The sequence below is a fragment of the Mus pahari genome, chromosome 10 (assembly GCF_900095145.1).
Source record: "Mus pahari chromosome 10, PAHARI_EIJ_v1.1, whole genome shotgun sequence".
NCBI lineage: Eukaryota > Metazoa > Chordata > Mammalia > Rodentia > Muridae > Mus > Mus pahari.
In genome coordinates this window covers 64,385,548-64,411,931 of record NC_034599.1, presented here as the reverse complement: position 1 = coordinate 64,411,931, position 26,384 = coordinate 64,385,548, and the positions used below count along the sequence as shown (strand labels likewise).

Sequence of the window (26,384 nt, the reverse complement as noted above, 5' to 3'; positions counted from 1 at the left end):
TTAAAATGTGTGTGTGTGTGTGTGTGTGTGTGTGTGTGTGTGTGTGTAAGCGCACGTGTGCCTGTGTCTGTGTCTGTGTCTGTGTCTGTGTCTGTGTCTGTGTGTGTGTCTGTGTCAGGGAATCCCTCTGGAGTCCAGAGTGTCAGATCCCCTGAAGCTGACGTTCCAGATGGTTGCAAGCTGTCCAGCCTGGGGCTGGGAGCCAAACCCAGGATTTATACAACAGCAGCCAGCTTCTTTAATGCCTACACCATCTTTCCAGCCCCACTTATGTGGGTCGTGACGCTGTTCTCTTACAAGACTTAAAAATGCAGTGCCGAGACTGTTTCCTTAATGAAGATGAGCACCTCAGATTTCCAAGCGCATCTGAATGTTTCAAGATTTATTGTAAAATGTCTAAGTATGTGTCTGGGGGAGCCCATAGGTGTACATGTAGGTGCACACGGAGGCCAGAAGAGGGCATCAGATCCCCTGTAGCTGAAGTTTCAGGAGCCTATGAATGATTCAAACTAGATGCTGAGAAGTAAAGGGGTCTCTGCAGGGGCAGTGTGTGCTCTTAACTGCTGAGCCGCCTCTCCAGTCAGCTCTGTGCTTCCGACAGACCGCCAGCCTGCAAGTTTGCATGCGCAGCAAAGGGCTGGTGGACATTTAGGGATGTAGAGAGGATGGGCCGGCACACTGTTCTTACGGCTCTTTGTGGATGTGTGAAATAGCCTGCACTAAGGACAGGGACAGGGAGCCCAGGGAGAGCAGGCAGAGGGTCGGCATGGACACGGGAGATGCTCCAGAGAGGAAAGCAGGGGCCTGGGAAGCAGACCAGTCCTGGCAGGACGAGAACCAAAAAGAGGCTGGCGTGGGGCAGCTCATGCAGGAAGAACCCAGCTATGCATCTGCAAATCTGGCCTTGGCTCCAGGCACTCTGCCCTCCTTCTTTATCAAGAAGATAAAAATGGAGGCCCTGCAGGGTTTCCTGCCAGGACTTAAGGGAGGGAACTGAAAAGCTGTTGTGTAGTACCTGCTGATGGTCACTCACATCCTCTTTGCTTTTATCCTGGGACTAATGGGACACCACAGCTGAAAGCCCCAACAGAAATCAGACACTGTTGTCACCTTACCCTTTCCCTCCAGTGACACCTTATTCTGGAGCTGCATCGCATGTATTTAAACAACTGAGAGAAGATAGAATGGTGCTTTCTTACCTGCCAAATACAATCTCAGCTAGCTAGTGGGAACCCATCCTCTAAACCAGTGCTTATCAACCTGTGGGTCTCAACCCCTTTGGGGTTGCATACCAGGTATCCTGCGTTTCAGATATTTACATTGCAATTCATAACGATAGCAAAAGTTCTGAAGTAGCAACCAAACAACCAGCACAACATGAGGAACTGTATTAAAGGGCTGCCGCTACCGGAAGATTGAGAGCCACTGCTCTAAACACTAGTCACAGAGATTCAGTTTGAGCCAAAACAGAGGCGGAACCTACTGGAAATGGAGCCTCTGGGCCAGCAGTCCTTACCTTCATGGAGTCGTACAGCCGGTCAGCGAAGTACAGGGGCTTGTTCTGGATGCACTGGACTGTGGGAAGGAGACAGAGGTCAGGGGTGAGGCTGCCCGCCTGTCTTACAATGTGAAAGATAATGCCCTGGCCCTAAGACACTGACCAGAATGGGCCTGTCCATGGACGAAGGCTGTAGAAGGCTAAGGAAAACTCAGAATCTTGTGAACTAGTAGGTTCCACCTGCTGCAGAACCTTCAACCACGAGAGTCAGTGATGACCGGGTGTCTATGTGAGCGTGCCCAGTACAGTCTTCCCTTCTCCAGCCAACTTAGTCCTTCCTGGCAATTTAAGCCCGTTTCATATCTTTAAATCTACAGTTAATCCTAAAACTCTCCAAGACATGCAGAAAACCCACCACACCTCTCAAGTCCCCTTGAAGCAAACACAATCCCTCCTCCAGTTTCTGTCCTCCCTGCCTGGGAGGAAGGGCCACACTTGCTCACCCAGGTTCAGGAAGGCGTTCTCCAGGTCCCCTTTGACCTCTTTCTTGATGCTCTCCACCATGTCATAAGGGCTGTAGCTCTTGTACCTTTCAAACACTAAGAAAAGCAACAAATAATATCAGAAGTGCTAGTCAAAGCTGCATGGATGACCTTTGTAATTAGACGCTTTGATTAAACAACAGCAGCAACAAAAACAAACAAACAAACAAACAAAACAACTAAAGGTGATTCCTGACGCATCCTAGGGGTAGGCGGTCATCTAGGGGTTGGTGGTCACATTGGTGGACCAGAACTGATTTGTACCTGTCTTGCCAGAGGGCCAGGTCTAGCTCCTGTCCCTAATGGCTCTGCCTAGGCCACGGAATGTGACCATCTCTATGCTCTCTCACTGGAATCCATCTGTGTGGATGTCATGTGAAACAGTAAGAGTCAGGTGGTCACGTCCTGTGCTTCAACAATCATGGCAAGAGCAAAGGATCCTCTAGTGCTGGGCAGTGGTGGCGCACGCCTTTAATCCCAGCACTTGGGAGGCAGAGACAGGCTGATTTCTGAGTTCGAGGCCAGCCTGGTCTACAGAATGAGTTCCAGGACAGCCAGGGCTACACAGAGAAACCCTGTCTTGAAAAAAAAAAAAAAAACCAAAACCAAAACCAAAACAAAACAAAACAAAAAAGGATCCTCTAGTAAGAAGGGGAATACGGAGGGCCAGGGAGACGGCTCAATTGGCAACATGCTTGGCTTACAACCAGCCACAAGGCCCTGTGTTTAGCTCCCCCCCCCCAAACTGAAACCCGTGTTTCAAAAAACAAAACAAAAGAGCCAAACACGATGGTGTGCTTGCAATGCCAGCACTGTGACGGCTGAGGCAGGTGGATGGCAGCTCTCTTCTGTCCAGGTTGCCCAGCCTAGTTTTTAAATTCAATGGCAATGAGTCTAAAAACCAAACCAGACAAACAAAAAACCACCCCAGGGTGAACGGTTCCAAAGGTGTAACACCTAAGGTTTACCTCTGGCTCCCACATGCACACCAAATACATATGCACTCATATGAACACACACACACTGAAACAAGCTAACATATCAAATATTGAACATATTTGGTGACAGAGGGTCCACAGTGAGACAGGAGGCAAAATGATTTGATAAAGGAAACGGAAAGATCTGCGTGGAGAACGAGCATTGTTCTGGAGATCTATCTGCTTTTCGGTGCAGCCTTCACCACCCAAGAGCTTCCAGGCCCCGAGTCCTCGTTGGCACGGCACCCACCTTTCTGGAGGTGGCACACACTGCGCTCAGTCATGATGCTGATCCACTTGGGGACGTCAGTTCCTTTCCTCTTCACCCCGGCATCATAGAGCTCCTGTGGGAGATGCAGCCAACCAGAACTTAACCACATACACCCCTAGCAAGCGTTACTTTAAAAAGCCCGTTCCAAGAGACAAGTGAGCGCACAAGCCTGTACTGCAGGTGTGACCCAAAATTCGCCACTTGGAACAGGTGTGCTCAAGCTTTTGGCTTCTCGGGGCCACGCTGAGCTATCTCCCTAGACCACAAAGCCTACTTCTAGCACTTGTTTAAAACCTTTCTCTTATACTCGAGTACTTCCCAGACTGTATAAGACTTTAAGACCCAGGCGCATGACTTTTGTCTGCAGCTATTATGACTTGCTTACTTTAAGATAACCAAACGGCTGACCCCTCCGGGTGAGGCACACCTAGTCTGCAGCTATCTAAATTAGCTTTATGAGGAAGCCACAGGCCCCTGTCCCCACTGAGTGGAGCCGGGAGCCTTCCTAGCCTGGTGTGACTACCTCATCTGCTCTGGCTTCCTTACCAGCTTAGTGTCAGGACCTAGCACATCTGTGGAGTCAGAGCCTGAAGGAGCCAATGGGAAGTGGGTTCAGAGCTGGTAACTAACTGACCGGGGCATTACAACTACGGTTCCTGGAAACAAACCTCATATTCTCAGATGGGCTGAGGCTTTAAAAGGCCCATTCCTCCCTTAGAAGGGACATCACTTAGTTTTACCCCTCCCGCGGCTGTGGGCACAGCCCACACTTCTAATGATCAGAGTATAACAAGAACGTGTGATGGAGTCATAAGAGCATGAGGGCTTCTGGATCCCTCCCAGATCACTCACTCTAGGGAGGGCAGCGGCAATGTCATCAGGGACATTCAAGCAGCCCATGGAGGCCTGCGTGGAGGAGTGCTAACATCTCTTGCCAACAGTAAGTCACACATGAGCCACGTGGGGAAGAACCCTTTGACCTGGCTGTGCTCTCAGGAATTACAGCCCTAACCAACATCTTGTCTACAGCCACATGAGAGACCTTGAGCCAGAGTTATCTGGTCAACCCTGTCTCCATCCCTGGCCCAGAGGATCTGAGAGATAACGAATGTTAGTTTGAGGTTATTCGTTGTGCATAAAGAAATGGTTGTGTGGGATACAACCCCTCCGTATACACATGCCATAAAGTTTGGCACATACCCGGGCATCCTGGTCAATCAGTTCGTAGTCGATAACTGAACCATCCTCTGCTCGTCTGCCCTGTAGGGGAAAAACAAGAAGGACCATCAGACCTAGCTCTTAGTGCATTCTAAAACTGGAGGCAGGGAAAAAAAACCCAAAAAGGACCATCAGTCTCTTCTCCAATCTGGGTGAGCCATAACCTCATTCCTGAAGGAATACAGCATTTCACATGTTGATTTAGACAAGGCCAAGGAAGAGAGAGATGGTCAGGAAAGGAAGTGGATACACTGTGTCTCACCATTGTTAGCCAACCCTGGGTACCCAAGGCTGAGTGAGCATCTTACCGAATTCCCTGACCCACGTCCCAGAGAAGCTGAGCCCATTTAAGTCACTGAGAGTGCCATGATGATACAGTATGCAAATGAAGGGAAGAGCTATTGTAGTAAACAGTAGGCTGAGCCCAAAAGTGCTAGGACGGAGCCTGAGCTGAACCCTCTGGGACCAGCAGTATGGTGGTGGCCGGAGGCACTCTGCATACACAGGCAGAAGTGGAACATGTCTACAAGTGAGTGATACAACACCCAGAGCAATCACAGAGCAGAAGGAAAGAAACACAGTGATGAAGATGGAGGTTCACAGGCCCAGAGTGAAGGCGGTGAGGCTTTCTGAAAAGGTACAGCAGCTATGGGTTTTGGTCAAAGAAGCAAGATGCAAGTAGATTCTAAAAAGACCCAGAGTCTGCGGTGCCAGGATGGGAGCAAATGAAGACAGGAGAGTCACAGAGTTGTCACTGTCATGGAGATGTGAGTGGGCCAGGCTGCAGCACACTCCTCAGTCACTTGCCACAGGGCTCCCTGAGAGAATTCCCTTCCCTTGACAGACAGGTGTTCCGGTGCATGCCGGCCAGAACTAGAGATTCACAGGAGACGTGTCTTACATCCACATTAATGTGGTAATGTTAGCAAAGTGCCTCAAAGACCTGCACATAGTCCAAAGGACTAGTGAGGCAAGGTTTGCATGTGCACGCACACGAGCGAAAGGTGAAAGGAGCGAGGTCACTTTAATGCATCCGGTGTGGCCACAAATAGAGGCAAAGTGACCTTCCTTTAGTCACTCGGTGCAGGTTAGCTCAGAAATCCAGGCCAGAGCTTGGGAGCTGCCCACCCCTCCCCTGGCCCTGGCGTCCAGTTGTCCACACGGTTCTGCAGGATAAGAAATCCTATTAACAAATATGACAGTTCTGCAGAGACGGGAATGCAGCGGAATTTCTGAGCAGGCACAAGGATTTAGTTAATTCCCTCCCCAGTATAGAAGGAGCTGAGCCTGCTGTGGAAGGAGGCAAGGGCTGGGAGGGAGAGATTCCAACCTTTGCAAGGGCGACCATCAGCTTTCGGAAGTCTCCAGATGTGTCAGAGACGATGTCCTTCTCCAGATCGGTCTTGTACACTGAGAAAACAACACATCTGGCTTGATGCTTCCCTCTGGCACACCCAAGCACCTGCTATAGCTGTCTGTCACCCACCCCACCGAGTTTCAAAACGTAGGCATTGTTGTGTTAGTGTGGAAATAGCCTGAGTCCCCAACTGAGGATGGAGTTTCTAGAAGGGGGTCTACTCACATGAGACCAAATCTAGGGTGACTGTCAGTCTAACGGACAAACAAGCCCAGGGGTCCCCAGGTTCTCTTTAATCAGCAAACTCGTCTCTGACTAAAATATTGTTTTTCAAGCTGGCAAGATGGCTCAGTAGATAAAAATGCTTACAGCTACATCTGGTGACCCGAGTTCCAGCCACCGAACCCCTCACAGTAGAAGGATAGATTCAGCAGCCTTGAGGGTTGTCCTCTGACCTCCATGACTGTGCCTAATGTGCTAAGTGTGTGCTTGAAACCCCAGTGCTGTGGAGGCAGAGGCAGGGGCATCCCTAGGACTCGCTGGCCAGCCAGTCTCTACTAATTGGTATGTTCCAAGCTTAGTGAGAACCTTGTCAAAATGCAGGTGGATGGCTCCTGAGAACAACACCTGAGGTTGACCCTTCTCTTCATATTCATGAACGCAAGCATGCACGTAAGCACGCATGCAAGAGTGTGCATGGGGATGCACACACACTCCGGGCTAAGAGGGTGGGTCTCAGAAACAGGCTACTCACTTTCCTTGTACACTCTGTTGATCTCTTGCAGCTCCTGGTTGGTTCTCGAGCAGATGATCTCAATGAGGGAGTCCTCGTCAGTCCCCAGGCCCTGGGAAGCAAGACGCCCAGACATCAGCAGCCTCCCTCACCTCAGCCTCCCTCCAGGCTGGCCTCCATCAAGCAAACGGCAAACAGATGGCTCCGTCAGGGACGCCCCTCCTAATCAGTCTGTGCTCTGCTCCTCAAGCACTAGAGAAAGCTGCTTTTTCTTTTTTTGTTTTCACATCACCAGATCCCAAGATGGTGTAAGCAGAACATCTATATTCTACTATATTTTTGAAAAATGAATGAGAAGAGACAGCCTTAGAGTATCCCTGGACGCCAAAGGAGGCCGTGGGGTTCCGGCTTGCTATCTGTCTTTCTCAGTTCCTACCTCAGCCACCCACTATTTTAATAAACAGGAAATAGTTGTCTTCATTGACCAAGAAATGGTGTGTGGCCGCTGTTAGCAGCTGCCACAGATTAGAACGTCTCCTTAGCGGAAAGGTGCTAGTTAGGATGAAAATTCGCCTCTCTTCTTTGAAACACAAAAATGGCTTAATGTTTAAAAAAAAAAAATGCATCCTGTTACTTCCATTTTTGCTTGATTACTCTGCACTTTTCGGGTATTTAGGAAGAGAGAATAACAAAAGTGCCAAATAAGCCTAGAGGCTAGCACGTTATTAGGAAATGAGAGTTTAATGAGTGGGATATTTGAATTTAATATATACACTTTTGAGCGTGCTAGAGAGCTTGAAAGGACTCAATGAAACGTGTATTTCAAAGCTGGCTTCCTGATCAAAGTCAAGGCTTAATAACAAGGGTCTTCTAGTACATGTCTTCACGAATATAGAGGTACCACTTTGAACTAAGTAGAATTACAACTGTTTAAAATGTAAATCAATTATAAGGTGTTAATACAATAAGAAAGGTACTTACCCACATGAAAGTATGTCAGCTATTAATTAAACTTATTAGAGAGTAGATGCCCCTTTAAAATGTGCCTTGTATAATCTAAGCTGAGCCGGGTTAATAGTTAATTTTGAATCTTAGTCTTAATCTAATCTTTGACTCTTCTCCCCGGGATTTTAATCATAGTTTCTTTTTTTCCCACAGGTTCCAGTGAAACCCCAGATTCTTCCCTTGTTAGCCAAAGGTCTACACAGCACTCTGAACCTCTCAAGGGGTGTGCTGAGATGGCCACAGAGTATCTCTGAGTATTTCCAGGGAGAGGCAGGTTTTTCAAAGATGACAGAAATAAAGTCTAACTCTTGTGTCAGAAGAAATGCTGGGTCCTGACACCGAGGGAAAGTGAGTCGAGCGCAGTATCTCGCCTTCCATCGCCCACACATCGGAGAAGTCTAATAGGGCTTTATCTCCACTTTCAAAGGTGACCTTGGCAATTTCTAAAACTTGGCCCAAGCTTTCCACAGCTTAAGAATAATTCTTATCACAGGACCAACCTCTCCTGTGACATATGGCAAAACATTGCCACTGGTATTGCCTGATGTGAAAACAGATTTTTTTTTTTTTTTGAAAGCATCGTTTTAGCTAACGTCACTTGAAGATCTGTGTGCTTCGGAAGGGTCACTCAACCATGATAGCTAATGGAAGAGCTGGCGTCTGGTCAAAGATGGTGCAGTTAAAGCGCCTTTCATTGGACCCAGTTTCTTGGATTAGTGGAGTGACTGACAGCTCACACAGGTCTGCTTTAAGTCAATAATACCTGGTCATAGATACCAGTGAAATCACATAAATCACAACTAAGTGGATTCTTGACAAAAATAAGATGAACTGATCCAAGTGTTGATAGTTAAAGAAACCTGGGAAAAGATTGGCTTACACATGACCCCAATGGCCCAAAGGCTTGGCAGTCTCAGGAATGCTACCATCATCAAAGCTGTTGTTGACATGAAAGTACACTCCCCTCCCCTTCCCTTCCCTTCCCTTCCTCTTCCTTCTTTCCTTCCTTCCTTCCTTCCTTCCTTCCTTCCTTCCTTCCTTCCTTCCTCCCTTCCTCCCTCTCTCTCTCTCTTTTTAGACAAGGTCTCAGGTATCCCACCCTGGCCTTAAACTCCCGATACAGCCAAGGATCACCTTGACCTTCTGATCCCCCTGCCTCCACCTCTGGAGTGATAGGATTATTAGCCTGCCCCCGTGCCTGGTGTGTCATGGCAGGGCACTGACTAGTACCTCCTCTGCAGTACAGCCTGCCTAGGATGCCACTTGAGCTATGCTGATGAACTAAAAAAGAGACAGAGAGAGATTTTACAAACCCTACAGTGGCTCTGGGCTATTAATTCCAGGGTTCTGGTGGTACTCTATGTGTGAAGGGGCCTCACTCCTAGTGTGTTCTCCAGAAAGGATGACAACCCAACAGGGGGACATACAGCTTCCCCTCATTGATGCCTTACCACGAAGTACCAGCAGAGGGCAGCCTCAGATTATCCAACATGTCACAAGCACACAGAGAAGGAGCCCTGAGCTTTGCTGTGGCAGACATATGTCTGTCTATCTCTTACATTTGAGTAATATTGTGTAGCTTAGGTGAGCACAAAATCCAAGGGTGTTTCTAAACTAGAATTTACTAATTTAACCTCAAATCCCATGTTCAAAATAGCTTTGTAAAATCAAAACTTAGATAACAATATTATGTCCTGCCGAAACTTCCCATTGGATCCAGGTGCCAGTTCTACCTTGAAATCGACCCTCACCTGCACTGCATTGTTGATTTTTGGACCAAATCCAAATTTTGCCCCAGGAACGGATGGGAGGCGGGGGGGGGGGGGACAGCCAGAGGAAGCAGCATCCAGGAGGGCACGGGCAGAATCTGCAAGCTTTACTGAACAAAAGCTGTTTTTCTTTCTCCTTAATACCACATATATCCTCCTTAAAAAGGAAGTGTAATCAAGGAAGCAGTTTTCCCAAAAGGCATTCCAATCGTCCAGGTGCCGAGTCTGAGCAGCTGCTAACCAGCCTTCAGCTTCAGGGAAATTTCTTTGCCGTCGTTAAAAAAGAGAGAGATTGAAATATTTTTGGTTCAAATCCTGACAACTTATAGCATTGGGGGGAAATGACTTCAAATAAGACTTCAACACAACCGACAATCACCTAGTTATACTCAAAAGGCTGTAATTCAGAGACACTAATGGGCAGGTTGACGGATGACACCCCACACGTGTTTACCTTCATGGAGGCTTTTAGTTCCGAAGCATCATACTGGGCAGGTGTCTTCAATAGGCCCAAAATCACCGTCTCCAGGTGACCAGATAAGGCTGACTTCAGCGCTGACGGGAGCTCCTGTAAAAGGGAGATGTCTCAGAGCTGCTTGGAACCAACGTCCACTCTGGAACCAGCGAGACAGAAATAAGATGGCTCTATCTGAAAAGCAGGCTGTGAATCTGTGACCACTCTGTGGTCTGAGGAGAACTTCCTCCTCCCCTACATCAGACCAGGAGGGCAGAAACCTCATGGTACAGAAATCCACTAACACCCGGGCTGATCACTAGATAGAAACTGCTGTAGCTGATAGCTCCAGAGAGGAGAGCTAAGAGTGGAGTCTTTCCAAGGTCACTTTCCAAGGTCAAGCTGAAAAGAAGTGAGGTAGAAAGGCCAGGGGAGTCCTGCAGGTCTGTGGAGGTCCCAGGGAAGGCGTTTGTGAGGCTGCTCTAGGGTGGGACCTTGTAGCCTGGAGCTGTGCTAGCATGGCTAAGGGCTGGTGCTGAGCCTTCCCTGTGTAAAACACTGCACCTCGCCCTCAGCCAACTCCTCCAAGTCCGGCAGTGATGAATGCGATGTGAACTCCAGCCCCTCAGAGTTCCCTTTCAACTTCCTGTTGGACAGTGTTTCTTAGGGATGAACACACAATTTTAATCAAGTTAGAGGTCTGAGGCAGCACTCACATATGTACACAGATATCCTTAACTCAGGGTGGCTCTTAAAGATATTTCCTCGGGGATTGGATTCTCACCAGCAATGGGAACGGACTAGGCCACAGCTGCATTGAACTGAACTACATTTATTTTTATGTGGAGTGTGTGTGTGTGTGTGTGTGTGTGTGTGTAGGAGCACATGCGTGTAAAGGTCACAGGACAAGCTTAGGTGTCATTCCTCAGGTGCCCTCCACTTTCTGTTTGAGATAAGGTCTCTCGTTGGCCTGGAACTTGGCCCTGTAGGCTGGCTGGTCAACAATTTCTGAGGATCCACATGTCTCTAAAGGTGATATACAGCAAGTGTCAAGGATCTCAGACCAGGCCTGAATGCAAGGAAGCATTGGGACCAGCCCACTCACCTTCTTCTTCTGGCTTCTGATGCCCTAACCATGCATGGGAGGTAGGAGGGTCTTTCTTTCTAAAACAACACATGCCAATTATAACACCAGCTTTCCAAATTGGAACCCTGAGGTTAAGTGACTCCCAACTTGGTCTGCCCTTGACACTCTCCCCCCACCCCCATCTCTGCTCTCACATCAGCGGACATCTGGAAACCTACTGGATTTTTCCACTTTGACTTGAATTGCTCAGAATGCCCAGTATAGGACTCATCACAAATAAAAAATCCCAGAAGGGATTAATAGAAGAACGAGTGTTCTCTGCATAGAGAAACCTCGTGTCTAGCACTAGTTTGAAGGCACAAAGCATAAAATGAAAACTTCCTCCCTGTGTCCCTCTTTTACTAGATGTGATGACATCTGCTGCAGCTTACCACCTGGGCAGGGTCCCTCTGTCCCTCTAAACCAGTGGTTCGCAACCTTCCTAGTGCTGGAACCCTTTAATAGGGTTCTTTGTCCTGGTCAGAAATGCCACGGTGATCCCCAGCCACAAAATTAATTTTGTTGCTACTTCATAACTGTATGTTTGCTCCTATTCTGGGTCATCATGTAAACATCTGTTTTCAGATGGTCTTAGGGGAGCCCTGTGAAAGGGTTGCTCAACCCCTGAAAGAGATCATGACCCACAGACTGTGAACCATGACTACAGACCATATCTTGACAAACAATGCACCTAAAACAATACTAGGACATCCTTTAGAAATTACCTCAGGCAGTTGTGGCATCTTCCTGTGACAGATAATCACCCTGGACCATTAAGTATCATCAGGGCAGTGGGTTGTCCTTAGCACGTGCTAATGCCTGTGTGTTTGCTGACCCTTCTCATGATTCTAATAATATGTTTACTCCAACAGGCTATGAAGGATCTGCGTTCTCCAGCTACCCAATGTGAAGTCAAGCTCAGTGTGCACACACAGTTCCAAGACCACACTGAATGAGCAGTCATTTCCTTCAGTCCAGAATAGTGGATCTCCTGTTCCAACAGGAACTTGGCTCTTGCGGGTCTCAGATCCTTTGGGAAAGCCAGAGACATAAAACACTGCCTTCTGAGCCTCGCTGCAGAAGATTAATACACATCATCTCATGAAAGGAGAGTTGTAATGCATGTGGGATGAAGGGAGCTAGCGGCTTTCCTATTTACATCCTTTCCAACTGCTTCAGAGCACGGAGGATGGAGCTTCAGCCAGGCTGGACCTGGAACTCCCAGGACCTGGTGGTCACATCAACTCCAGGAACACACAGTGTCTCCTGGCATTCTTTCAGGTCACCTTTACTGTGGCAGGAAATGACAGCCTCAAGTTAGGAGGGAGCCACGTGAGGTCACCTTTATAGCACTGTCCGAATATAAACCAAAAGTGTTTAATAGCGAAATGTTAAAGATTAAGTAGCAAATCCTTAAGAATAAAATGTCCTAATGCTGTGGAAAACTAAGGTGAACAAGTGGTGTCCTGCTTTTAGCCACTAGCAAAGGAAAAACACACACAGAAAACACCTTAAACACAAGAAGTGAAGTTTATTGAAGACAGCAGGCTGGACCATAGCACTTCAGGCAAGCTGAAGAAGCCGTGTGTGTGTGTGTGTGTGTGTGTGTGTGTGTGTGTGTGTGTTCATATGCACATACGTGTTTACACGTGGAGGTCAGAAGTTGATATTTGTTTCTTTCCTCAGTTGAGCTCTATCTAACTTTTAAGTCAGGGTCTCTCATAGAATTTAGAGCTCTCTGAATCGGCTAAATTGACCGTCCAGGGAGCCCCAGGAATCCCATCTAGCACTGGGGTTCCGATGGCAAGTCAGCATACTTAGCTCTCTTAACATGGATGCTGGCGATTGAACTCAGATCCTCAGATCCAGATTTACCAACCGAGCTGTCTCCCCAGCCCCTCGGTGTAAATGAGAAGCACACGGTAGGATTCACACCCGGGTGTGGATGACACCATTCTAAACTTATGTTCACAACTTCTGACGAAGAAGCCTGAGAAGCCATGAGAGGAAGTGAGTTGCTACCTAAGCACAGTACCCAACACAGAGTCAGCATATAACTAGTGGGACCATTGCTTCTCTTCCTTGTGGTCTATTCCAGAATGCCTCCCTCGCATGTTCCAGAATGTAACCTGTACATTCCACCTCCCACGGGTGTACCTATGTAAGCAGCAACCCTCTCAAGGATATAAGAGGAAAACCTTACATCCAAGAGTTCTAGAAGGATCCTTTTGGTTACAGAAGATCCACAACTCACAAAAAGAAAAAGTAATGTTGGGACAGGGGCAGGGGTGGAGAATGGCTTAGCAGATAATGGTGCTAGATGTAAAAAAAAAAAAAAAAAAAAAAAAAGAAAGAAAGAAAGAAAGAAAAAAAAGCCAGATGTGGTAGCACACATCTGCATCCCCAGCATTTCTGTGACAAGATAGAAACTGAAGACAGGAGAATCATCTGGAAGCTTTTAGGGCCTGCCACCTTAAGGTATGCAGGGCAACACAAGCAAGGGGCGAGCACACACACACACACACACACACACACACCCATTAATTAAGAACAGAACAGACAATATCTGAGGACATTAACTCAGCAAGCCTGCCCTTCATGCTAAGAGTCCAGTACCTTTTTGGTCCTTCTCTGATAGGCGAAGGCAATGTCCTGCCTCTGCACGTTGCTGCGGTTTGTCAGAATGTTGACAATGGTGACCTCATCCACTCCTGTGGAGAATCAAGTTATCAACAGTTACCCCACCACACACTTTAGGAGACATTCACACAGTGAAATCCACATACTCTTTTCCAAACCCAATGCTAGAATGTCACAACTAGCTCATCCCTCTTCCTGACCAAACCCAGAAAGCCTTAGACCTTGGGCCTCAACCCTTCAAATATTTGCACTTAAAAAGCTATTTTATTCATGAGTTGGTTTCCAAAATCAACAGTGGGAGGTACACGTGTGGAACTCTGGCAGTCAGACGGAACGAACAACAAAGATTTAGGGGGATTTTAAATGAAGGTCCCCAAATTGCCACTTAACTGGAGAATTAATAGACAGAACCTTCAAAATGAATTAATAGAGACAATTATTTATATTTATTGCAAGATTATGGCTGTATAAATGGCTAGGTATAATTTTTATAATTATACCAGCTGTCATGACAAATGAGTCAGGCTTAATATGGCAGTTATATTTTAATAGCTAATTGATTAATAGAACCACACTTATTGAAGACGAGATTGTCTCACAAGGAAAGTACACATCCTGTGCTTTCAATCTTCAATAGGTGACTTTAATAATCAATTTTACAACTGTATTAAAAAAGAATAAGTGCTTTAATCTAAATTAAATCTAAATTGGGAGTTTTGAAGCGCCACCCAAATGTTTCAGTACCTATTTTAATTGGAACATGTGTATTTACAAAGATAAGCAAGGTTTGAGGTATCTGAAAGCTTCCAATTTTATATCAGAAATATTCCTCACATGTCATTTAACTCAAGAAAGCTCAGTTTTGAGGATTCAGGCAGCAAGAGAGCTTTCCGCTGTCTGACTATGAACTTCGCTTAATAAAAGGAAAAGTCTTTGCCATGACTGGGTGGGCAATTCCAGAGTCTCTAAGCACACAAGGTCACTTACAGACTGCACCCATCTTGTCTTACAGAAAGTCAGAGGCATCCCAAAGCACTTGGAGCCCAAAACTATGATGTTTGGGTGGCAGAACAATGAACAGTTGGACAGGGCAAGCATCCCCATGCTTCATGCGCATTTACAAAGTGAGAATTTCTGGGTATAAAAAGACGGATGCTTTAAAACGTTCATATACTCATTTCCAAATGGGGTCAGATACTAACAAATGTCTATCACTTCAGCTTAGATTTTAGAGGAGTCAGTGTAAATACAGGAACCCTATTGCTAGACACTGGGTTGGGTTTGAGGGTACGAATATCACCCTAGTATGTCCAATAAGGGGCTGATTAAGTAATCTCACTTTGTCCACATACTGGAATACTATGCTATGTGTGTAGTCATTTAAAATAAAGCATGGACGTATTAACTGATTTGGGGAAAATACTCAACATACAAACAAAAAAACATGCTTGTAAGCCAGAGTGCCCAGTACAATCTGAATTTTATTTATTCATTTTTGAGGTGTTATTGTTGTTGTTGTTGTTTTGTTTGGTTAGTTTTTTTTTTTTCCAGTTTTTTGGTTTTTGGTTTTGAGTCAGGGATTCACTCAGCTTGTCTCAAATTCACAGAAATCTGCCTTCCACTGCCTCCTGCCTGCTGAGATTAAAGTTGTATGGGCTATACAAAGAAACCCTGCCTTGAAAAACAAACAAACAAAAAAAAACACAAAAAAAAACAACCAAGGAATATGGATCTGTGTATAAGGCTGGATCTAGAAGCAGATTTATCAAAGGTTTTATGATGGAAGTCACAGCAAAGAAACTGAACAGAGATTGTCTACAAGTGGGCAGCCCTGGACCCTAAACCCTCTAAACCCTCATCTGCATCAGTGCTGTGTCACAGGTAATTGCTGGCATGTCTCAAGAAGCCCAGCATCCTCTGGGCTTATGTGCCTTGAGCTGGCACATAAGGCACAACCTATGCCAAAGCACCAGAATACCCATTGGTGATATAAAAAAAAAAGATTTATTTATTATGTATACATCATTCTGCCTGCATGTATGCCAGTAATCCAGAAGAGGACACCAGATCTCATTACAGATGGTTGTGAGCCACTGTGTAGTTGCTGGGAATTGAACTCAGGACCCCTGGAAGAAGAGACAGTGCTCTTAACCTCTGAGCCATCTCTCCCGGTGATACTATCTTTAGACCACTATTGCTTCTCCTTGACCTGACGTATGTCCCAGTGGGTGAGACAGTTTGTTCCTGTGGAAAACTATCCAGCATAGCTTGAGCTGCAGGGATCAAGCGGCCATTTGCCACAGAAGTCTAAATACAGATGGAGGAGGCGGGGCAAACACTCAGCCATGCAGGTGGGCACTATAGTCAGTACTGACGGCCATGTCTTCAAGGTTGAGCTCCAGAAGCTTAGAGGGTAAGGCTCTGCATCTGTGCACTGGGTTCTTTCAAACCTCTCACTTCCCACCATTTAAGGAAGGACTGGCTGGGTAGAAGGATCTGGGATCTAAAGAAACTGTGGGCCAGATGAAAGCGTCCACAGATCCCCTACAGCTGCATCTACAGGGGGCTGTGAAGAGCTCAACTTAGGTACTAGGAACCAAACTTGTGCCTTCTGCAAGGGCAGCAAGCATTCTTACCTGCTGGGCCCCACTCAGGTGATCTTTGTAAAAACTTATCCAACAGACTCAAATTTTACAGAATTGAAGCGGCCTAAGCCAAACAAAGACCCAAGATGTAGTGACACACGGGTACAGGGTCACAGTTAAGCATGTTTTCCTTGGATGAAGGTGGTTGGCTAGTCTAATCACCTGCCTATTGGCGTATTTTCAGTATTCCAGTTGAAGACATGGGAAAGGTCCATCATTGTTCCAAGCAGAGTCTGCCTGAGGAAGGTAGACTTTGCATGACTGACAGCTGAGCTCCAGCAGTGACTTTGGGGGGCTTTGGGCTCTTCTCAGCTGCCCACCATATTTTTCAAGCATTAGAAAGTTTCAAGCCTTGAGTCCAAACCCACAAAGCCCGCCCTTGTTCTCTTCCTCTCTGCGGGTAGGAAGGCTTAGCCTGCTCTGGACGCCGGCATTCCATGGAAAATGCGTGTCTCCACTGTCCCTGGCAAGGAACCAAGAACCCTCTGGAACAGGATGCTGACTCACAACACCAGAGCCGTGCTGACTGCACAGAGAGTGGATTCTGTCTGTTTGATGAGGGCTCAAGAGGCCTCAGGGCGCGGGAGCTGTCTGGTTGGAAAGAAAAGGAAAACTGCCTTATCTAGTTGGGGGCGGGAGGATAGGACTACAGCTTGGGTTGCCGGTTATCTTGATATCTTTGGCTAAGAAGAAATCATCTGTCTTCACAATAGGGCCTGAAGTTTGCCAGAGAGGACTGGGTCAGGGAGCCAGGGTTACTGTGATAGTTGCTATTACTGACTTGACAGGATCTAAAATCACCTAGGAGACAAACTTCTAGGCATGACTGTGAAAAGTTGCCTAGGTAGGGTTGACTGAGGTGGGAAAACCCACTGTAAATGTGGACGGCACCATCCCATGGGCAGGGGTCCTGGACTACGGAAAACGGAGAAAGCGGAGGTGAGTACCGGTTTTCCTCGCTCTGCTGCGTCCATGCCTGGTGCAGTGTGGCTGGGCTATACATTCCTGCTGTCCTGCATTCACCGCTGTGATGCACTATACTCTCCAACTTCGAGCCAAAACAAATCCTCTCTCCCTTAACTTGCTTTTGTTTGGCATTTTGGCCCAGGGATGAGACAGTGCCGAATACAGGAGCTCTCTGCATAAGTAGAGGAGGCGATATTCTGAAAGGGACCTGGGTCTCAGGCCTGTATGACCTTGGGGCGCTGCTTCACTCTCTTCACCTGGCTTTCCCAGATATAAAACAGGAACTGTGGTAAGACTTATGTTGCTAGGACACAAAAAAGACTGACTGAATGATAGGAGGCAAGTCCCTCCCTTGGCTTCTCAGCCCCAGACCTGGCCGCTGCCTGGATTCAACTATTGGCCTATGAAAAGACAGGCAGGGCAGAGAGAAGCCCAGGCCATGCCTGCTAATAGCTTCCATGAGATTAACAGTGCAGTTTCCAGGTGAACGACAGAAGCTCCTGAGAGCTGAGACAGGAATTGGATACCCAGGGGAGGGGCTGAGGAGCATCAGGCCTCTGACAGGTGTGGTACAGTTGAGGGACACAGACCAGGTTCAAGGACAGCCTAGCTCAACAGACTACCCAAGAAGGCACTTTAGCCCAAAGATCAAACTTCTATTCCCATTCCGTTCTGATGTCACCTCGGCTAGGTTTCTTAGATAGGACCTAAGGCCTAGTCTCCTTTGTTATCGGTATGGGATGCATTCATCATCTAAAAACCCAGGCCTGGGGATATAGCTCAGTAGGTAGAATGGTTGTCTAGCATGCAAGCCCTGAGTTTGGAACCAAGTGCCTCATAAACTGGGTGTCATGGCATATCCTTGTAATCCTAGCACTTGGGAGGTGGGAGCCAGAGGTTTAGACACTTAAAGTCATCTGTGGCTACATAGCAAGTTCTGCAATACAAGAGACCCTGACTTAAAAATAATTAAAAAAAAAATCCCTTCTAATTCTCAGAGAATAGTCGGTGTGTTTCTAAAATTCCACATAGAATCAGTAGGAAAACACAAAGAAGTAGAAACGGAGTAACATGTGTACAATGTGGGCACCTTCTTATGCCCTGGTACTCTGGTTGCCTCAAGGAACAGGAAAGGAAAGGAGAAACCTGAACAGCTGCAACAGAACCCTGCAGGCTCACCCTTCACTCAACCCACCGTGCAGATGCCCGATAAGAATCTGGTTTCTTCCAACGTTCATGGGGGAAACTGGATTTTGGATCTCCTCAGTAGAAAGAAGAAAGGGCTGAGGAGGGAGAGGCAGCCAATGAAGCCAGCAATGAATGACAGAGCCCTGGGAACTCCCGCCCCTGTGCTTTACAGCCACCTGGTTCCTGCACAGCTATGCAGACAATGCTCTTAGACAGGAATGCTGTGCTCAGGAGTTAAAGCAGCTGTTAGAGGCTCAACAGGGTCTGACTGAGAACAGCTGTCAGATGAGGGCTGGTTCGCAGTGACCCGGGGCCTCAAGAGAGAGGCCTCTGCAAAGGGAAGAGCAGGGCTGTTTCCCTTCTAGTCGAACAGCATGGCCCTGGGCCAATGAGCTACGAAGGACTTCTTCACGGGGTGCACCCCACTGAGGCACCCCAATCTTAAAAGAAAGAGGTTCTGCTCCCCAGCCAGTGTGCCTCCAGGCACTCTCAAGAGAATATACTCTCTTAATTACTGCACCCAGCTGCTTGCATTCACCTGCAAAAGAAACCCAAAGGACTTGTCCTGGCTCTCAGATGTATACATAGGAGGAGGAGGTGGGTGGTCTTGCAGTTTCGATGGGAATCTTAGGTGGTTCTATTTTAAAATGTTAAGAGAAAAGAAGTGCAGAAACTCACTTCTATAGTTGGGCTTGCTCATGAAGAAGCAGGGGGCGTGGGGGGTGGAGGGATGGGGGTGGGGGCTCGCCCTTCCGGAGAACACAAATACTGCTCAAATCAAAACTGGCAATAATAGAGCAACTCCCAGCCCTCCCCTCTGCAGCCGCCAAAGTTGCCCAGATTCACTGGCACCAGTGCTAACTCCAGGGCTGTTGCTAATTACCATCTATTTCATGGAGTTGAGATTCATCCTTTTCTAATTTAGCTGACTTTCCTTTCTAGTTATTTGGACCCATATGGTAAACCATCCCCAGCTGTGTTGAACACTCCATAGTATATATTTAACCCAAGGCCAATCTAGACCAAGAGACTCCTACGGATCAAGTCTCAGAAACCTCTTGTTAATTAAGCAATATTACTTTTGCATGACTTAACTCAGCTTCTAACCAGATGTAAATTAACGTAAGGTATTGCATGGTCCACCTCGGGCTAGAGAGTAAACACAAAGCAACCATGCACTGGGTTTAGTTGATGCAAGAAGTTACATTCACTATCCCTCGGACTAGAATGGAAGTTGGCTCACAAGAGTGAGCTAAATTCAGCTGGTGAAAGTGGGGCAAAGCTCACAGGGATTCGCTTTCCTGAAACACCCAGACCCTGTAACGAACCTGTGCTCCCTGTCCCGGAAGTGCATCTGTGCTTCCTCTGTGCTCTGACACCTGTGCAACTGTTGAATACTATGTGGGGGCTTTCATCTCCTCACACAACCTCATGGCCCTGGGCATTTATAAAAGGTTAAGAAATAACACCGTGAAAAAAAAGAGACAGATCTAGAGGTTAGTAAGTATAGCATTGTGACAAGAAGAAGAATGGAGGCATGAAGTGGAAATCCAGGAGACACGGAGGTGATCAGCCCTACACAGCTGTAGACATAGGGAGTCCTGGGGAATCCTGGAGACACAGGGGAAGACGATCAAAAGCTTGGGCTAGTCTGTCACACTGCAAGACCATGTCTGGGGCATGGGGAAGGAGGATATTAGAATAGAGCTATGCTTGGCAACTGTTAGGGACTCAGGGATACAAAGTCCTACACCTCTGGAATAGCAAAGACAGAGGCACCCACCATCTGCTTAGCAGGGGTCCTCAACCTTCCTGACCCTGTGAGCAGCGGTCCTCAACCTTCCTGATGCTGTGACCCTTTAACCCGGTCTCTCACGCTGTGGTGACCCCCCCAGACAATAAAATCATCTCACTGCTACTTTGTAGCTGTAATTTGCTACTGTTAGGGATCATAATGTAGGTATCTGATCCGCAGGGCATCTGATATGTGACCCCTGTGGGAGTCGAGACATTCAGGTTGAGAACCGCTGGCTTAGGGCACTGTATGGAATAGGAGAAGACGCTAGAAGCAGCAGGGGTAGGGATAGGAGAAGAAGCTAGAAGAGGAAGCAGCAGCCTGTTTAAAAGAGAGCCACCATAATGCCCAAAGGTGAGTTCCCCCTCCCGGGCGGGCCCTAGGAGAAGAGTTACCAGGTAGAGCCAGTTCTCTGCACACTCTGCCCCTCCTGGTAACTGCGATGGAGTCTAGCTTCCTCCCACGCCCAGTCCTCAGACTTCACAGCAATTATTCAGCCCTGGGCAATGGGCTCCCGGCTCCTCCCCTCCTCACGCTGACTAGCCTGCAAGAGCCCAGCTCACCACCTCTGCCTCAGATGCAAGGCCACGGGGCACAGGCAGCTATCCTTCAGCCCTTGGTTTGTGTTTCTATGGACACTCAAGGTTTACCTCTGTTTCCTGTGATGTCAAGATAAAGCCAGCTCCTGATCTGAGGCCAAGGCACTTGGGAGTGTCTCAGTCGCTCCAGATTCCTGTCAGCTCATTACCTAAGTAGTTACTTATCTGAAATATTAGGGGCATGCATTTTTTAAAAGGATTATTTATTTATTTTACGTACGTAAGTACATTGCAGCTAGCACAGACACACCAGAAGAGGGCGTTGGATCCCATCTACAGATAGATGCAGTTGCTAGGAATTGAACTCAGGACCTCTGGAGGAGCAGTTAGTGCTCCTAACAGCAGCTACCTCTCCAGCCCCCAGGGGCATATTTTTAATGAGTTTGCCCTGCCTGTCTTGAAAAACAATACATAGCCATCACGGACAATTTGGCAAACACAGAAACAGAATATATATTGAAAGCACAAGAGTCAATAATTCATAATTTCATAATTTAATTACCAATGCCTTTGATTTTTCCCCTTTTTAAGTAAAAATAGTAACTGTCATAATAACATATGATATACTCTATTTTATTTGTCATTTTTTCTGCAGAACTGAGAAGTTTAAGGTGAATGAATGTTAAAATGAGCAGATTAAACTGCCAGCATTGATAGATAAATATCTGCAAAATACACGTAAAATAATACATGTTAAATCTTATACTGTAAAGAGGAACAGACTTAAGAAAACTGTTACTCGCTAAAACCACTAGGCACAAAAAGTCAAGGACAACATGGAGCACTAAATGATGGGGGTTGGGGGAGATGAAGGCAAAAAGACACAGATGCCCCCACTAGTGCTAGACCACAACTGTGGTGGGTATCCGATGGCAGCAGGATCAGGCTGCACACTGGTTTTCACGCCTAGAGATGCTCTAAGTCAAGAAAAAGGAATGAATCCCTAACAGCTGGGTGCTGTGTCACGGAACTATGTCCAACTCCGAATAAGAACCAAGGCCAACAAACATGAAGCCTGTCAGCCAGCTAGCCCTCCGTTGTGCCATGTGTAAATTGGGAATGATACAACATGACATCTGAAATCAATCTGAAGGTCAGCTAAGCAGGAAGCTTCAGCACGGCTCAATGCAGTATCTGCTCCTGGTGAGCACTTAATAAATATTGGTAAAGATGACCAAGACTGCGATGGTGGTGATGATGTCAGCCACTCCTGCCCACACAGGAATGCGGGGGGCCCATGGCTCTGCCCTCAGGACTTTCTTGGCTTAGGGAACTACAGTGTTTTTCTGCTGACTCGGGGAAGGCCCGGAAGTATTTTCATTAATGTGTGAGTTTCAGCTGTGGCCAGAGTTCATCTGTGCAGTCTTTACATTCCAGTAGGCTAAGAGCATTCTCATGCAGGGATAAAAAGCACCCTTTGTGCTAAGCTTGTAAAAGACGCCATCTCTGTCAAATGACTTAACTATTAACTTACAGGGTATTTTCTGCAAAGGCATGCGGAGGAGAAACCACAGAATCTAGGCGTGCCCAATGGTGAAAGAGGAATTGTTTTAAGAAAATAAATCCTATGTAGTGTGTGTGTACGTGGGTGTGGTGACTGAAAAAGGCATCCGATACTTTCACCGGTGGTTGTGACTCGGCTGCAATAATGAGTTCAAGGCCACCCTGACATGGAGAAGGCCTTGACAAGGTGCATGGCCTACCTTTGGTCTTGATTGCTGTCTCAATGTTCAGAGCGTCCCTCTCAGCGTCGAAGTTGGTGTAGGGTTTGACTGACCCATAGGCACTTGGGGGTGTAGAATGCTGCGATGAGAACACAGATACAATCACATTACACCCTGCACACCCTCTCACTGAAACAATACTTTTGAAACCCGATTCTGGACTCTCATTCCTCTTCATGATTCTAACCTCTTTCATACTAAGTAAATAGGTGTCAACAGACCATCACACACCAGTTGTCTTTTTTAAAATATATATTTAAGAAGGTTCATTTTGATCCTGGGAATGCAGCCCAATAGCTGGAAGGCTTGCATAGCATAACTAAGCCCTGACTTTCACCTCCCAGAACCACATAAACTGGGCTTGGTAGCCCACACCTATGATCGTAACACTCTGGAGGTAGAGAGAGACAAGAGGATCAGAAGTTCAAAGACATCCTATGCTACATTGTGAGTTTGAGGCCAGCTTGGGCTACTTGAGACTATATCCAAAAGAAAAAGAAAGGAGGAGGAGGAAGAGGAGAAGGAAGAAGGAGGAGGAGGAGGAAGAAGGAGGAGGAGGAGGAAGAAGGAGGAGGAGGAAGAGGGAGGAGGAAGAGGAGGAGGAGGAGGAGGAGGAGGAGAGAAAAGGGAGAAAAAATTTACTTGCTTCTACAAAGAGTTGTCCTCCAAAGGCTCCACTAGTTTAGAACATGCTGTGCCTCCCTTCTGCATTTTATTTTAGTGGGAGCTTCAAAGCAGAGGGCACCAACCTAGAGATCTGGATTGAGTACCTATTCAAGTTTCTGAAGAGAAAGAAAGTGGTCTAGCAAGAATTTGAACTAAGTTCCAACTGTGGGAATGCCTGGAAGATGAGTGTGCACTGCTGAGCCTTCACTACTGACCTGTGCTGCCCAGATTCCCACGCTTTAAACAGTGGATGGGGGGCTGGGGGTGTGGGTCAGTTGGTAGAGTGTGTGTCCCAGTTGCATGAAGCCTTGAGTTTGACCCCCAGCCATGTAGGAGCGGGGAAAGTGTAGCTCTAGCACTGGGGAGTGGAGGCAGATGAATCAGAAGTCCAAAGTTATTCTTGGCTCCACGGCAAGTTTCAGGTTAGCCTGGGATACATGAGGCTCTGACCCCAAATAAAAACCCACAGACAAGCTAATGAGCAGTGCCCACCAGCATGCTCTCTGAGCTGTGCACGGGAAGGGACTTCCTCCAGCACTGTGCTGTGAGTGCCCACCTTGGTGCCACATCCTCCTTACTGTGACAAGTTCCTCTTCCTCTCCGTTCCACCTCCTCAATGCTCCCTCTGCCTTCTCCAGGATGCCCCCTGCTTACAGGGCTGGCACATTTTCCTTATAAATAGTCCTTCCTTTTTGGAAGCCCATCAGAGCCAACTACTTTCCTGGGCTGATGGATGGGAATCTCTACCCACTCCCCAAGCTAATGGCCTACTTCTCTATCTGTTTTCTATTCATTTAACATCCCCCCTCCTTTGAACGTTCCCACACGATAACTTGCCCCAAAATGAAGGGCAGACAATGAGTTAGTGTGATATGTCCTTGGTTGGGGGTGGTTCCGAACCACCCAACACTGGTGAATCCCCTACACAATGACTTCATCCTGCAATGACCCCTCACAGCCTCCCTGGTACAAACAATGAGTGCTGCTGTCACATGCTGATGATGTTCAACCTCAGAGCAGCTCCTCAGAGTCAGCTGGCTGTGGGGATGTCAGGGTTCTCTGAACCAGCCCAGCAACCACACCACTGGGTTCTTAGTAATGAAGCGACACATGGAAGCAACTGAGACACAATTCCAAGTGTCCCTCAGGATAAGCTAGGACGCTAAGTCAGATACCTGTCAATTGGGGCCAAATGGTAAAACTGGTTCATATTTATAGTTCTGAAACAACACAAATGCATTAACAAAGTTGGCTCTTGCCTCATTTCCAGGCATGACCAATCTCGTAACATAACATTATGATTTACAGTGTTCACTGTAGCAGAATTTTAGCAGAACCTAACATAACATTACGATCTACAATGTTCACGTAGCAGAATTTTAGCAGAACCGTTACATCCGGCCTGAATCTGGAATGATGGCATCTAGGCTTTGGAGGAGCCTTTTGCCAGTGATTGTTGTCTGAGATTTTATAGAGTTACTCTTTTGAAGGACTCTCAGAGCCTTTGAGGCATGCCTGGCAAACAGGAAGTCTCTGTATGGCTAAGGATTGCTTAGGTGAGAGGCCTTTCAAGACAGCCCCCTAGATCAGATAAGTTTTGGTATTCAGAAACTGACGTGCTAAAGGTGCCCTTTTGTGTAACAATAAAAAGAGCTTTCTGGAAGCTGTCAGTGCCCAGTCCTTGAGAGGCTGACCCCTGCTGCTGAGAGTCCTAAATCCATCCTGTATTGGCTCTTTTCTTGAATTGATCAGTTGATCAATTGTCCCATGTAACCCAGAACACCAACAGTTCATGCTCAAAATTGAGCATGCTGTCATCATATCAATGAGTGGGAGAAAGGTGGGTGTAGATCTGTGGTAGTTCTAGAAACATAAAGAAATGTCTATTAAACTCACTTGTCTGAAATTAAGTTATTTGGTAAAAGTGATCTTTCCTTCCCTTAAAATATTGGGCAATACAGAACATTTTCTACTTTAGCTGGTTTAGTCCCATCTCTCCACACAAGGGAACACGTACTCCTAGGGCAGAGTAACTTAAAGAGATGACTGAAAAGCTCTCTCACAAAACTTTTTAAAAAGGGTTTCATGTAGTCCAGGCTAGCCTCAAACTTGATAGACAGCCAAGGATAACTTAGAATTTTTAATCCTCCTGCCTCCATGTTCCAATGCTGAGATTATAGATGTGTGTCACCACGCCTGATTTATGCACTGCGGTGGATGTAGCCTATGGCTTCACACAAGCTAAGCTAGGCATGTACTCTACCAACCTGGCCATAGCCACAGCCACCTCTCATGAAACTTGATTCCAAGAACAATCTCATTATCAAAGGCATTAGATAAAATCCACTGGAGAAACAAATTACATAATGGCAAGACTTGTCTAGGCTCTACCAGCAGGCCACGTTCCAAGAAGAGGAAAGATTTAAATGAGGGAACAACAGAGGCTTTAATATTCCACACAGTCTGTGTTTGAACAGGCCCGTTCTTTTGCACATTATGAGAGCAGGTTCCACAGACAACACAGAGGATCTTGTACACATGACCCAAGTTGTCACCTGTCTTTTCAGTGGTTCTTTAAAAACAAATTTTAATTCTGAGCTCCCAGATAGACAAAAGAAAAACAACAAAGCCCTAGGATTAATGACATAATTCAGTTCTTTTAAAAATATACATTCTGATTTATTTTAGAGAAAAGATTTCCCAGGTGCTAGATTAAAAACAGAAAAGGCGGGCTGGTGAGATGGCTCAGTAGGTAAGAGCACCCGACTGCTCTTCAGAAGGTCCAGAGTTCAAATCCCAGCAACCACATGGTGGCTCACAACCATCCGTAACAAGATCTGACGCCCTCTTCTGGAGTGTCTGAAGACAGCTACAGTGTACTTACATATAATAAATAAATAAATCTTAAAAAAAAAAAAAACCAGAAAAGTCAAGGCTTCTGAGGCCCACTCTAGCTGAGGAACTATCATAGTTGGCAGTTGCTTTGAGAGAGTCGCTTTTCTTTGGGGATGTGGCCATGATAGGTTCCATAGTCGAGTAGACAACGACCCATGCACATCTGGGCAGCACTGACTGAACTCAGTGGGTTAATAATAATAGTAATAATAATAATAATAAGCCATTTGCCTAGAAGAATATTAAGAAAAAGACATAAGAATTATGTTTTGGCATGCTTGAAGCTTATGATAAATAAAACCTCAAGGGCTGACAT

The 26,384-nt window shown here is 46.7% G+C and overlaps 1 protein-coding gene across 1 annotated transcript in view; it reads right to left on the bottom strand.

The window, feature by feature from the left end:
* Anxa2 (annexin A2) overlaps nt 1-26,384 on the bottom strand; it is a 39,895-nt gene that overhangs the window by 2,527 nt on the left and 10,984 nt on the right. The window contains exons 3-11 of the mRNA XM_021206096.2: nt 22,487-22,586; nt 13,567-13,661; nt 9,825-9,938; nt 6,618-6,708; nt 5,837-5,916; nt 4,489-4,548; nt 3,268-3,361; nt 2,002-2,097; nt 1,517-1,575 (exon numbers count right to left, since the gene is read on the bottom strand). Coding sequence (XP_021061755.1) covers nt 1,517-1,575; nt 2,002-2,097; nt 3,268-3,361; nt 4,489-4,548; nt 5,837-5,916; nt 6,618-6,708; nt 9,825-9,938; nt 13,567-13,661; nt 22,487-22,586 — 789 coding nt within the window. The remainder of the gene's footprint in view (nt 1-1,516; nt 1,576-2,001; nt 2,098-3,267; nt 3,362-4,488; nt 4,549-5,836; nt 5,917-6,617; nt 6,709-9,824; nt 9,939-13,566; nt 13,662-22,486; nt 22,587-26,384) is intronic.